The 14,905-nt window shown below is 36.8% G+C and overlaps 1 protein-coding gene across 1 annotated transcript in view; it reads left to right on the top strand.

The window, feature by feature from the left end:
• The window catches only part of kalrnb (kalirin RhoGEF kinase b), an 82,779-nt gene that overhangs the window by 14,339 nt on the left and 53,535 nt on the right, over positions 1-14,905 (top strand). Inside the window, exons 2-9 of the mRNA XM_084128966.1 lie at positions 6,738-6,830; positions 7,015-7,129; positions 7,868-8,060; positions 8,826-9,326; positions 10,603-10,725; positions 10,852-11,043; positions 12,490-12,621; positions 14,116-14,346. Of these exons, the coding sequence (XP_083985092.1) occupies positions 6,738-6,830; positions 7,015-7,129; positions 7,868-8,060; positions 8,826-9,326; positions 10,603-10,725; positions 10,852-11,043; positions 12,490-12,621; positions 14,116-14,346 (1,580 nt within the window). The remainder of the gene's footprint in view (positions 1-6,737; positions 6,831-7,014; positions 7,130-7,867; positions 8,061-8,825; positions 9,327-10,602; positions 10,726-10,851; positions 11,044-12,489; positions 12,622-14,115; positions 14,347-14,905) is intronic.

Genomic DNA, 14,905 nt, shown 5'->3' with positions numbered 1-14,905 from the left:
CACGTTTTACCTTATTGTCGAAGGACATTAGTGGTCATGATACTGGAATTTCTAACTTCAATATGACACCTTGAAATATGTCAGTATTCAGTAGGCCTAGCCTATATACCATCGGGAAAACTACCACATACTAAATATTTTAATATATACATTTTTTTCCATCCATTTTGTCAAGGAAATCATTATTTTCAAGCATCGAAAAGCACAACACTCATTGTAATAGTAATCGATTTGAATGGAAAAGTTTAATTCAAGTCTTCTGAAGAGACACTTCCACTTTATATGGTGAGATTTTAATTTAGGCTTTTGTTTACATATTTAAACATTGATCAATAACCATTACAATAATCTAACTTAAATATTTACTCACTCAGTGTTTGTCTTTACAATAGGGTAACGTTCACTGTTGCAATAGCTCACACACAGCACAAGGAAGCTTGATTTCAAACTGAATTTAATTTGCAAAAAAGACTAGATTTTTCATAACTTTTGACAGCGTTTAATTCAAGAGCATGGAGAGATTGGAGCTGGACGTCATTTGAGTCTGCAGTGAGAACCACTTGGAGAGATTCGCGATTGCACATGATATGACACAGTCCGAGAGCGCACACGCAATATCCGAGTCCAGTTCATTCGTATATTTGAGAGCTCGCGTCCAGTTTTCTGCGATTACATGAATGTGCCCTCGCGTTACAATATTGCACTCGTGACATTTGCCATTAAAAAATGCCATAGAAACTTGCAGGTATTAATAAAATTATTCGTAATAGGCCTACCTGCAATCCCGCGCTGACAGGAGGCGGGTGTCAAACTCGCTGTCGTTGAGATGAGAGAATGACGAGAACGCGCAGCTGCGTGTCGTATTGGTGTATAGGCCTATACGCCTATACTGCAGAAAATGAGTATTGACTGACAGATATTTAAGTATTGATATGTATCAAAATATAGATATTTTGAGAATACTACTATGTAGTTTATTGTTTCTCCAAATGTTCAGTCCAGCCATTAATCACTCTGAGCTCCTCGCCTCCTTTCACTTATGATCAGCTCTTCAAAACCTGCTGCGACTGCGGCGGCTTTAATTCAGTCCAAATATCAGGGGTTTTATTGGTCCGTTTACGATCAAATATTTTTATTGGCTACCGAAATGCCGGTCTAAGATTTGAATATCAATTCAAATTGTACTCAGTAACGAAATGTGATTTTACAAGTAACGAAGTAGATATAGCCTACAAGTAAAATTACAGCTTTAAAAATATACTAAAAAAAGTACAAGTACCCCAAAAAACGACTTAATTACAGTAATGTGAGTAGTTGTAATTCGTTACTTCCACCTCTGGCCTTGTCCTCATATATGTGTGTGTGTGTGTGTGTGTGTGTGCGTGTGAGGGAGTGTGAAATGGTGTCTCCACTCTAGCAGGGTCTGCGGAAAGTCAGTTCTCACAGTAAATTTAACATGCCATGTTCAGCATCATACTCTTCCACTCAGGTTTAATAGTTTATGTAGCCTGCAGATGAGTGTGAGCAAGAGAGATGAAATGCAGACATAAGCAGTGCAAAGACCTTTTTAGGCAGACTCATACAGACTCAACAGATGTACCTTAGTATCGGGGGGTGTGTGCATTTGTTTGTGTGATCAAGTGCATGTGCCACATCTGTGAGCATGCAGCTTGTGTGTATACTGTATATGTTTCTTCTGTCTATATGTGTTTAAGTGTGATTGAACTTTTCTCCACCGGCTGCCCCGGTGCCCAGCTGTCGGCTATGGGATTACAGAGCAGGCAGATTACACCACTAATGAATCTAAACAGAAGGAGACGTGCCAACAGCTGGGTATCCCTGCCCCCTGCTCGATGACCTACTATATTTTCCATGCAGTCAGTATTATGCTTAATACTGTTGTCTGTCATTCAATGTTTACAGAATGCATGTGTCCCTTGTGATCCTTATACAAAATGTACAGAGCAGCAATGGTAGTAGCACGCCCACACACCATCCTGTTTATATTGACCAAGAAAAACAATGTTGTTGTAATGTTTTTATGTTATATTCGCACACATTTGAATTCGAAGGTGCTGTAGTGAATACAATGATTAATTCCGCCAGCCAATGTTTGAGCCACACATAATATAGTACAACAGTCAAGTAAATACTCCATAGGAAAATACTTTTTTTACGATTACTTTTAAAGACAACCTTACTGTAAGCTACAAGGTTGTTAATCGATGGTATTTGCTTCAGTTGAAGAAGCAAGCCTGCAATATTTCAACTTAGTTTTAAAGTCCCCCTGTAATCAATAATTTTATCCCATAAAACTCATCTTTGATCTCCAAAATGACATATTAAAACGTTTTTTCCTTGAAAAAAAACTACATGCCTTAAAGCTTGAATGTAACACCCTTGCCTCATTTAGTATACACAGTTCTATGAATATGCAAATTACCCCACCTCCACTCACTCACACCAGCTCAAAGATTCACTCGTTGACGAGCACAGGTTGACCTGATTGGTTACAGGGTAGTTTGTTACGTCAGAAACACCAGCGATTTCAAACCGTGTTTTTGAGACTGTCTTTGGTTCACTGCAGTTTTAAGGAGAAAATACTCCGCATTTACATAGTTTGTCTTAAAGCATATTAAAAGCACCACATAGACATATAAACAACATTAAAAGCTTGATTTTCACCTCAGGGGGACTTTAAAATAATTGTGTTTAACAGCCAAATTTGTGGTGATGCTGTAGAAAACCCATGATGCCAGTACAGAAAATTCCACCAATTAGAGAGCAAAATGCATCAAACTCTCCGCCCACTCCCATGAAGCACCCCAAATGACATAATCAAGTCTGTCTCCCTACTGTTTCAAAATACTTAAATATTTGAATATATATGCATATTTTGCAATAAACTTAGAATATATATATATAATCAACATTTTTAATGAGTGGTTTTATATTTCTCAATATTTTTTAATTATGCTGTACATTATGCTTCATAGAATTGTAGTTCTTCTATCACTAGGGCTGCCAACTCACACATTCGGCGTAAGACTCACGCAATTGACACTTTTCACACGCCACACATCCATTTTCTCACGCAGAGAATAATCGCGAAGCAAAGAGGACACTGACACCGACAGACAAGAAAGAGCAGGTTACTTTTGATATGAAACAAATTCTCCGCTTTCAGATTCTGTCCATTTTATTTCGAAATTCAAGCAATAAATACCGTTTTGGCTTGTAAATGTGACGTGACAGATCGCAGCGGCACGTCTTGCTCTTGTCTTTACTAGCCTACTAGTTAATAGTAAATAAACACGAATGAACAATAGGTATGTTGAAAGATGCAGTATAACTTATCGAAATGTATATTCCTCGTCATACATAATAGCCTATCGACCATTCAGTGTTTTTCATCCGCGGAAGAGTCAACAAAACAGCTGAAGAACAATAACATCACATTTACCTCAGGAAAGCCATTTAATGAGCATAGCACGTTATTGTCTAGAAAAAATTGATATAGAGAGAGGAGTATATTGCTAAATATATGCACTATATTACGTATTTATTATATTTTTTACTTATATCATTAAAAAATTATAACGTTATAATAAAAAACGCATTAGGCCTAAAGGGCTCTCTGTATGTTTACAGCATTAGGTGAGAGATTTTTTTTCTTGAGAACAATTAACATGTAATATTTATCAAAATTAATCGATACTGAATCAAGATTGAAATCAAATCACAAGAATTAAACTGAATTGAAATTGTGAAATTGAAAATTTGTGTCAAGCAATAATAAAAACTTAATACATTTCTGTTTAGTTACCAAGTGTTTTGACAATTACAATAGTAACAGTTTTTTTTTTTAACATTCCCCCTTCCATTATTCTCACTCCAAGCTAATCTCAAAAGTTGGCAGCCCACTGTACATAGTCTTGTACCTTTATACTTTTGTCTTATTTTCAAAAAAAAAATTGTTTCACTTCAAAGTTTGTAATGTTATGATTCACCTCATAGCAGGTTGGCTTGGTTCATGGCTTAAAATGCTTTAACAAAGACTTTTTTGGATGTGGTGTCCTTGATTGGATGAGTGCATGCAGCTCATATCGTTCCTGTATCTTTCAGGACATCTTGATTGATCAGCAGGCTTATATGGTTAGGGGTGGTTTTTAGGCACTGGGACAAGTAAGGTTCCTATAAGGCATCATTTATTTTAATAAATATACACTGAATATTTTGGTGTTGTTTTATATTCTTTTATAATGTATTTTGCTTTTTACACTATCATCTTTTACAGTATTTGCACATGCCATAAAATAACACGTTTTCAGTATTTGTAGGGACTGATCATAATCAATTAAAGGGATAGTTTACCTAAAACTGAAAGTTCTGACATGGTTACTCACCCTCATGTCGTTTCAAAGCTGAATGGTTTGTTTTCTTTTTGTGGAGCACAAATAGAAAAGTTTAGCTGAATATTCATTCTGCTCTTTTCCATACAATGAAAGTGATTGGTGACCAGGGGCTGTCAGTCTCAAAAACAATTAAAGCTGCAAGCAGCGATGAAAAGGGCCCTCGCACCCGTGCCGCCGCCACCCGGCGCCTTTAGGAAAACAGAGCACGGTGGGCAGTATGTAAATATAGGAGGACTATGTCAAAGTAATTTGTATTTGCCACACTTCCTTGTCAAAGTAATTTGTATTTGCCACACTTCCTGCTACCAGCAGGTGGCGCTATTGCTATAACCAAATATGAGCATGGTCAAGTGTTCAGGACAGGACTCATCAAACATGTGAAGTTTGGGGCAGATTGGACATCGAATGCCTGAGTTACTGCTGGCTGTCTGTGGTTGCCTAGCAACATCGGAACTGCAAGCAATATTGACAGAGAACTTATCTGATCATGCATAAATCACCAAAAGGCCGAAATTGGGTGTACGTTTGTCAGGCCGCCGAGGGCACACCCTTCGACGAAAACTCAAGATCTTCGCAATTTAACATCACAAAGGTCTTAAGATGACACTCACCAAATTTGAAGAGGATCAGATCAAAACTGTAGGAGGAGTTTGTTAAAGGAAATGGCAAAAACTGCCCAAAATCTGAGAGGAAGTTCAAAATAGCTGACTTCCTGTTGTGTTTAGGGCTATGCTCCAAGAGACTTTTTTGTAGGTATTGGGTCATTACATGTATGTACCAAATTTCATACCTGTACGTGAAACCTAGAGCCGGGTCAAAATGTGGGGGCAATAATTTACCGAATTTGCCCCCCCCCCCCCCCCCCCCCACCATATCACACGTAAATTTTCACCACTTCTGAAGCGTGTGCAAAGTTTCATGAGTTTTCGAGCACGTTAAAAAAGTGATTCACTTTTGAGAAGAAGAAGAAGAAGAAGAAGAAGAAGAAGAATAAACGGAGCAAAAACAATAGGGTCCTCTCACCATCGGTGCTCGGGCCCTAATCAAAAGAACCATAGTTGTTGTAGTAGCATTCTTACAATATAAAGACTAGCCTGCAAAGTTATATGATAGCTTTGAGTGAGAAAAAATCTGTAATTTAAGTCAGTATTCACAAGTGCTCACATTTGTGTAATATCAAGTATAACACATCAAGATATCTCATGCGGTGTTTAACATAAAGAATGATGTTAAACTTAAATAGTTATTGTCTCATATGTATTGTGAATGCCAAGTTTAAAAATGTGCATAGTGAAATTGAGGAAATAGAATATGAGAACTGTAAAGGAGAGGAATATTTTTTAATGAATGGTCCTCACACAAATCTAATATTCAAATGTTTTGGTTACACTTAATTTCGATAGTTTACTTTGGGGGAGTATCAAAATAAAGTGTTTATAGCCGATCTTAAGCAGATAGTCTGCTAATACTCTAATGACTGGTAGCTGACATGTAGTTGCAAAGTTACTTATATAGCTGTTAGAAAGTCGAAAGTGGACTATCGAAATAAAGTGTTACCAATGTTTTTAATACTTTATGATTTGGAAGCTTGTTTCCACCACTGAATAAAAGATAATTACGACTTTTTATCTCATAGTTCTGACTTTTTTCAGCGCAATTACGAGTTTATATCTCACAATGCTGACTTTTTTCTCAAAATTGCAAGAAAAAAAGTAGAAAATGTCAAAAATGTGCGGTGGCTTTTTTTTCAGAATTGGACTTTATAACACGCAGTTGCAAGTTTATATCTCACAATTCTGAGTAAAATGTCTGAATTGCAGGATATGAACTCGCAGTTGACAGAAAAAGTCAGAATTGTGCAATAAAAAAATTGCAATTACCTTTTGTATTTTTTATTCTGTGGCTTTTTTAAATTCTTTATTCTAAAGACTATTTTTGTTCTCTATCTCTTTCCTCGTATGCTTCATTACAGCCATCGTGACATCCATATTATGAGACTACTTTTATGAAACATTAATGTATCATTTATTTTCTTATTTGACAGGACCCTGGTCGCCATTCATTTTCGTTGTATGGAAAAAAGCAGCATGAACATGATGTCTAACATCTCTGTAAACAGAAGAAATTAAATCTTAGGGGTTTAGAAGGAAGGACATATGGTTGAGTAAATGATGACAATCATTTGAAAAACACTCCTCAGTCAATTACTCTTCTTTAAATTGGAACAAGTGTGTTTCCTTCTTTGTCTAGGTTACAGTCCTGAGTCTATACATAACTTTTATATCCCTTTCTTTCTCTCTTCTTCTTTTTTCTTTCTCTCAGTTCCGTCTTTCTCATCAGGATCTCTTAGGAATGATGGAATAAAGGCGGCTGATGTTCTAACAGTTTTAAGAGAGAAGGTTGCCTTTGTCTCAGGTGGGAAATGTATAATTGCATTGTAAACACACACACACTCACACATTAATTCACCGTGGAACAGCTTTGTCTCACCACCCTCTTAAGCATGCACACACAGAGACTCATGGGTATTACCATAATTAGGGCCATTAAAGTGCTTTGAGTAGTAAAATTAGTAATAAAATGATCCTCTTCTTTTCAGGAGGAAGAGACAAGAGAGGGGGACCCATCCTTACCTTCCCTGCACGAAGTAATCACGACAGAATAAAGCAAGAAGACTTGCGCAAACTGGTGACCTACCTCTCCACTGTGCCCAGGTTATAAAATTCCAACATTTATTTGTTAAAATGTCCCTGAAAGATATCCCTGAAGAAAAGTGTCCTGAGAAAGCATCTCTGTGATAGCCCTAGACTCTGTAAACAGCAAAAAAAGGCTTGCTTGTGCTTGTTTAGGCTTCAAAAAACCTTATCAAAACAGCTAAAATTGCTATAAAGGATGACATGGATGCGTTTAAAGCGTTTGATTAGAGCATCTTTTTGATCTTTAGGGCATTCTGATGCAATGTGATGCAAGTCTAAAATCATATAGATTTTACAGAACTTTCAGAACGTTCTGGCAAGGTTCTCGCAAAGTTATGAACAAACGTTAATCCATTAACGTTAATCGAATGTTCGTTCTAAGTTATCTGGTCTTCTAATGTTCTCAAAATGTTCACAAAAATGTTATTTATTAATTGTTTAATTTTAGTTGGACATTAGTTTAACATTTTTTTTAATTGTTACTACAGTACTTGATTCAGAATAGTGAGATAACTTTCAAAAGTAACATTAACCATAATGTTTGAAAAATCATGAAATGGAATGTTCCCTTAACGTTCACACAACGTTAGGATACGTTCTTAGAACATATTTGTATTAGCTAGGTTCATTGTTGTATAACTCTGCAAAATTAAGCAGTTGTGCAAAAGAAATGCACAGATTTGTATCCAAATTTTCCTGGATTGCCTTAAATTGTTGACCTTCCTCTAACATTGTCAATCCCTGTTTCCTGTGCAGTGAGGATGTAAGTAAGCGAGGATTTACAGTGATCGTAGACATGCGTGGGTCTAAATGGGATCTAATCAAGCCATTGCTGAAGACGCTACAGGAGTCATTTCCAGCTGAGATCTGTGTCGCTCTCATTATCAAACCAGACAACTTCTGGCAGAAGCAGAAGACCAACTTTGGCAGTGCCAAATTCACCTTTGAGGTATACTGTAGGAATGGAATTTTGTCAAATAAGAAACCCACAGAAAAATACATCTGGCATTTGATTTACTTTCATATAGATTATTATTTTATTTTTTTTAATTGTTAAGGTCCGAAGACTGACAAAATGTTTTGATTTGCCAGTACAGAGCCTCCATTGTGTCTGTTTTTGACTTTTCTGACTTTTTGATTTTTATTGCACTATTTTAATTTGTTTAAAAATGTAGTTTATTGCTGATGCAAAGCTGAATTGTAAGCATCATTGCTCCAGTCTTCAGTGTCACATGATCCTTCAGAAATCATTCTAATATGCTGATTTGTTGCTCAAGAAACATTTCATATTAATATCAAAGTTGAAAATGGTTACGATGCTTAATATTTTTTGTCTAAATAATCATAATTTTTCCTTTGATGAAGAGAAAGAACAAAGCATGAAAAGAACAACATTTATTTGAAATGTTGGTTACACTATTTTTACAATGTAATTATACATTTAAGTACTGAGTAATATTAATAAACTACATGTACTTACTATAGGGTTAAGATTAGGTTTTGGTATGGTTTAGTTGCATGTAATTATGCATAATTTATAGTTATTACTATAATAACCGCATGTTACATGTAACAATGTTGTGTATTTATTAGGGCTGTGAAATGATTAATCGTGATTAATCGCGATTAATCGTTTCACAGCCCTAGTATTTATTTGTAAATTAGTTTTACAATGTGCAGTCGATCATTCTCTTAGGCTCTTTTCTTCTCTTAGACCAGTATGGTTTCAGTGGAAGGTCTGACTAAGTTGGTGGACCCATCTCAGCTGACGGCAGATCTTGAGGGGACCTTGGAGTACGACCACGTGGAATGGACTGAGCTCCGCGTTTCTCTTGAGGAGTTCACCGGAGGCGCTCTTCACCTCCTTTCCCGGCTGGAGGAGCTCCAGGAGGTGCTTTCCTGCCAAGAGCTGGCCACTAACGCAGAGGAAGCGCGGAAACTCTTGGAGGAGCACGCTCGACTGAGGAAGACTATGACGAAAGCACCAGTGGATGAGTTAGACCATGAAGGACAGCGACTCCTTCAGAAGATCAGGGACGGAGGAGACGGGAGGCTGTCTGGTGGGGCCGACTTCCAGAGTTTGGTGCCTAAGATTTCCGCCCTGCTGGATAAACTTCAAGTTACACGGCAGCACCTTCTGCAGGCCTGGCTCAACCGCAAACAACAGCTGGACCAGTGTTTTCAGTTACGGCTGTACGAGCAGGATGCAGAAAAGGTTAGAGCACAGGATCAGCATGACATATGTAGAAGGGAAAATAATGCTAAGGAAAATTGGGAAGAACTGTCAGGGATGATCAAACAAGGAGAAATAATGATATACAATGACAATCATAAAACAATTTATTTTATTTTTTTACCATGATGTGATAATGACTATACAACAACAACAATAATAGTAATAATTATTATTATTTATAATAATTTATTATTATTAATTAAAAAAAAAAAATATTAAGAAAATTATAATATTTAATTTCTGCAATACATTTTTTCAAAAAAATACAATTATAAAAAACAATAAAGAAATATTTAATTAATCATTTAATTATTTACATTTTATATTCATTTTACTAAATTAGACATTTAAATTAATAAAGAATAATTTACTATAGTAATAATAATATTGAACTACATTTTTAAAAATGAATAATAATTATTATTATTAATATTATTATTATTAGGAGTAATAAAATTACAATGCTTATATTTATGTCTGGATTTCTTTGCTTCCAGACATTAAACCATAGATGGAAAAATGCAGGGCATAAAAGGGCTTTTGTTGACAGCAGATTTATAAATACGGACCCCCCTCATAACATGTGGAAGAAAAAATGAATATTGTGGAAAAAAATAGAATTCATTTCCACAACATCGTAGCCATGCTGCACTAATTTGTTCCCTCAGGTACATACTCTTATATATATATTGCACATATTAAACACCATTCACATTTTTAATAGCATGTTAAAACAAACAATTAGCTAACGCTAGTAGAGTAATATAGTTGAAGGTCATATGAAATAAATAATAAATGATCGTAATGATAATGGAATGTTCACTGTACTCCCTTCTGTGGCCTGGTGTCCGCGGGAGGCCTTGTGTTCCGTTTAAGCCCAAACGGAGAGACAGTCTCACACTCCCCGGTCCTGCTGACTGAGCCCATCTGTGCTCCACAAGCGCCAGAACACTAAGGGCTATTGCTTGTACAGCAGCCAAAGAGAAAATCTGTGTATATTAAGGTTCACGTGTAGATCACAAGAACACTAGCAGGGAGTCGAATCACCCAAAGCCCTAGAAGGACTGTTAAGCAAATTTGCCTGGACTTTGTAAATATTTATGGAGAAATATTCATCTTGATTGGTCCAGTATGGTAATCTTCAGCCTGTGGTCATAGTTTGCTACTTAATGTGTGTGTCTTAAGAATTTTTTCTTCCCTCAAACCGTCTGTGAATGCAGCATTTCTCTCTCTCTCTCTGTTTCGCTCTTCGTAGATGTTTGAATGGATCGGGCACAATAAAGAGCTGTTCCTGCAGACACACACAGACATTGGAGTGAGCTACCAGCATGCAGCAGATCTACAAACCCAGCATGACCACTTTGCCATGAACTCAATGGTACGATGGGGAAATTGTACAAGAAAGCCGCCCTGATACACTCTCACTAGACAAAATGAGACAGCCTTTGTCTTCTTGTTACTCATTTAATGGTGTCATCCTCTGGCATCCTGTCTCTCTTTTCAGAATGCATATGTGAATATCTCGCGAATCGTCTCGGTGGCGACGCGGCTCTGTGAGGCCGGTCATTACGCCGCCGCTCAGATACAGCAGATCTCTGGTCAGTTGGATCAGGACTGGAAGAGCTTTGCCTCGGCACTGGAGGAGCGCAGTGCCATCTTGGCCATGTCCTCGGTGTTCCACCAAAAAACCGAACAGGTAAAACTGGGCTGTTTGGTAGCTTATTGTTTTTAAGAACACGTTTATCAAAATCAGATTTTTGATTTTAGAAATTATCTGTTGATGCCCGTGAAGCTTATCCAATTTTCCCCTATTATGCTTTTTTAATTTTGTTTTGCTGCTCTCTTACAACAGGTTTACATGCATTCAAGGTCAAAAAACACTTTAATTTTCTAATAATATACATTGCACATCACCTCAATTGTCAAAGAATCTGAAAAAGGTGAGTTTAAAGATTTAGGGCCCTATTTTAATGACCTAAGCGCATGGTCTAAAGCGCAGGGCGCAAGTGCACTTAGGACGGGTCTGAATCCACTTTTGCTAGTTTAACAACGGGGAAAATGGTTGGCGCCAGGCGCATGGTCTAAAAACGGTTGTCCTTATTCTCTTAATGAGTAATGGGTGTGTTTTGGGCGTAACGTGAAATAAACCAACCATTTGTGTGCTGCTGCGCATCCCTGTGTGTGTAATAAGATTTCAGTTCATAAGTATAATTTTTTCGTGACGGGGTCATTTTAATTTTACTTTTTTAATGTTATTAAATTAAAACAATTAATTTATTTTTATTAATTATATTATATACTATTTAATTTTATTTTACAGTATTAGCAAAAATTAGCTCTGACAACAATATTAGTATTATTCTTTATCAAAAAATGTTATGCATTGTGAAATCTGAAATATGGCCTCAATTTGATTTGATTCAGGTCGATTTGGTTATTTTGTTGTTTCATAATTTTTCAACTAAAATCAAGTATTGTATTTTGAGTGATATTTTAACGTGTACGATTTTTACGATTTTTATTTCCAGATCGATGCATTGTGATGCATCATTTCAATTTTACACCATTAGTGTAATGATTTACCCTGTGTTTCTAAACTGTAAAACTGTTTTGAAAGGTAACCTAAAATGTGGTACAGTAAGATTAAACTGGATTTATTTAAGTCAAAAATATGATTTAATATCACTGAATCTAACTGTGACTGCATTAGGCTACACGAAGAAAAGTAACCACCACTGTTACTACTTTTTAAAATCCAACTAATGCTTATTTAGTTGATGTTATATATTTCCTACGTAGATCCTCTGTTATCAGTCAATAATTCGGTTCCTTGATTTATTTGATCCTTTTTTAAGTATTTCCTGATTTTCTCTATGTGCAACTGTACTTAAGGCTCCTCTATCAGCCTCAGTCTGATTCTTCATTAATAACTCATTTGTCTAAATGTGCACACATAGCTTTTTCATGCCTTTTTGATTTATGACCCCAATTTGTAAGATCTTCAGCAACTCTGTTTAATTATGTCTGAGCTTGTTTTTAATGAGTTTGTGCGACTCTGCACCTCTGTCCTCTCTGGTTTTATTACATGGACCTTTTACAGTGTAAAGTTTGAGAGTGTGTTCTCTCTCTGTGCTGTTCTTAGTTTCTGTCCAGCATGGAGGGATGGGTGAAGTCATGCGGTGAGGGCGGATTGCCAACAGCGACACAAGAACTTGAGATGGCCATTCACAACCATCAGAATCTGTACGAGCAGGTCACCACAGCATATACAGAGGTGACCATTGACACATAAAATGTACACTTTTTAAATATGAGATGTAGTCTATGTACTATGTTTGTGGGCAATGCATTTCAGAGTTGGTTGGTGCAGTGTTGTGGATCTGGGCTGTAGTAGTTTTATATCTTTTGAAATGGCGAAGACAGTGGAGAAGATGCATTAGGCAATTATTTGCTCTATTTTTACAATATCTAGATGTGTTACATAAAGTAACCTCCCATATAGACGGTGATACAAGTGGACATACATACAATGTAAAAAAAAATATTTTTTTGAAGTTGTACATTACACATATTGAGTATGTTTTGCAATAATATACTATTTCAGTCTTTCTACTTTAAATTTTAACATTTAATTCAATGTGTTACTTGCAGTTTCTTTAATTATTTGTAAAATTTACTAGCAATTTCTGAGTGAAAATAGTTTCATACATTGATGCATTTCATACTGTACAATAAGCTTAAAACGCTTGCCCTTGTAGAGCAGATTTAGTTCACAAACAACTTTTAGTAGTGTACTGTATAGCCTAAATATGATTTTTATTCACGATAAACAATACTAAAATTAACTCTTTGTGCCATAACTCAAATCCTCTGAACACTCGAGCTCGAGGATCATATTCATTCTGGTTCTTGATTCATTTTGAGTCTGACAGGACCAATTTAGTGATTTGTTAACAGGGCTTGACATTAACTTTTTTTTACATTATCTGTGGCTAGTGGTTTTCCAAATTTGCTAGCCACTCAGCATTTCTGGCCACAATTTTAACATTGATAACACCAACAATATTCATCCAGAGCAAAATAAACAAGTGAGTGCGGGGAGGCGGGTTTGTGTGTCAACTCGCTGTCGGAGAGATGAGAGAGTGGGAAAGCGCAGCTGGTATTGTGTATCTATTCTGGGGAAATGAGTATCGGAAGCGTTTCAGATATTTCAGTATCGATATGTATCGAAAAATCTATATTTTTGACCACAGTACATTGCACTTAGTTTATTATTTCAGATGCCTTTTTACAAGACTATAATTAAAAAATGTATATATTATATATAAAATTCAACCCTCCAAAGTGGGTAGTAAAGTGACTGCGTTACACGCCACTGCCGAAATCCACCCGCATTTAGCAGGTTGGTTGGTGTTAATGTCAAGCCCTGGTTGTTAACCACAAACTTCCTCCGAACGAATCATTGAATCAGTGATTTGATTTGAGAACAGCTGCAACTTGATCAGTCATTCGCAAATGAATTGTCCAGAGCAATTTGTGAAGCGATTTTACAGATTCATTGAAAAGAATCAAAAGAATGATTTGTTCATGACACGAGGAGACACGACTACATCAGGTTTGAAATAATAAGAAACTATGTTTTTATGAAATGTAGAGGAATAAAAAAGTAAGATATTATGCTTTGTAATGTAGTAACCAGTAATTTTAAGCACAAAAAGTAACAAAGTAATGAAATACAAAGTAATGAATTTTATATTTCTGATCGCAGGTCAGTCAGACAGGAAAGACCCTACTGGATGTGTTGCAGAGGCCTCAGCCCCCGGCTGACTCAGGTTCTCTGACGGCAGGGGCCGATTATAGTCAGGCGGTGAGGGTGGTTCTGGAGATGGTCCATGAGGTAGTTATTCAGTATCGCAGACTCGAGGGTCTCCTGCAACATCGCAAGCTTCGGCTGCACCAGAGACTTCAGCTGTGTGTGTTTCAACAAGACGTGCAGCAGGTATATCACACATATGTGCATGTCCACACACACAAATGCACACATGCACTATGCAAATCACTCAGATATGCATGCACTCATATGTGCACATGCATGCATACAACACACACACACGTACACTATACCCACATAATTCAACATCTGACAAATTTGACCTAAACTCTCAACCTTTCAGTAGCTGTTTTTAGATCTTTGCATGTAACGATGTTTCTCCTATGGCAGAACAAATATCAGCTGCACAGAGTATTAGAGGAAGTGACAAGGAAGTGACACGAACTCTGACCCATAGAGTTGACTGAGATTGCCTCAGAATCCTCGAGGGACGGCAGTATTGTGCTTGGCCTATAGTCAGTTCCTCCAACAATACACTCCACTTCCTGTGGCCGTCGCCTTCAGGGACTTTTTGTTGTACCTTCACCGGTTCTCTGTCAGGACTGTGTTGTTTCTTTGATGTGACTGGATCCTTTCCAGGGACTCTTTAGACAGAAATGAGGCCTACTCGAGCACTGAGCTTGTGCAGTGAACTAAAGAACTTTGACTTCTTACTGATGAAGTCTGT

This window comes from Abramis brama, assembly GCF_963993115.1.
Source record: "Abramis brama genome assembly, chromosome: 11".
NCBI lineage: Eukaryota > Metazoa > Chordata > Actinopteri > Cypriniformes > Leuciscidae > Abramis > Abramis brama.
This window is presented reverse-complemented; position numbering and strand designations above follow the sequence as displayed.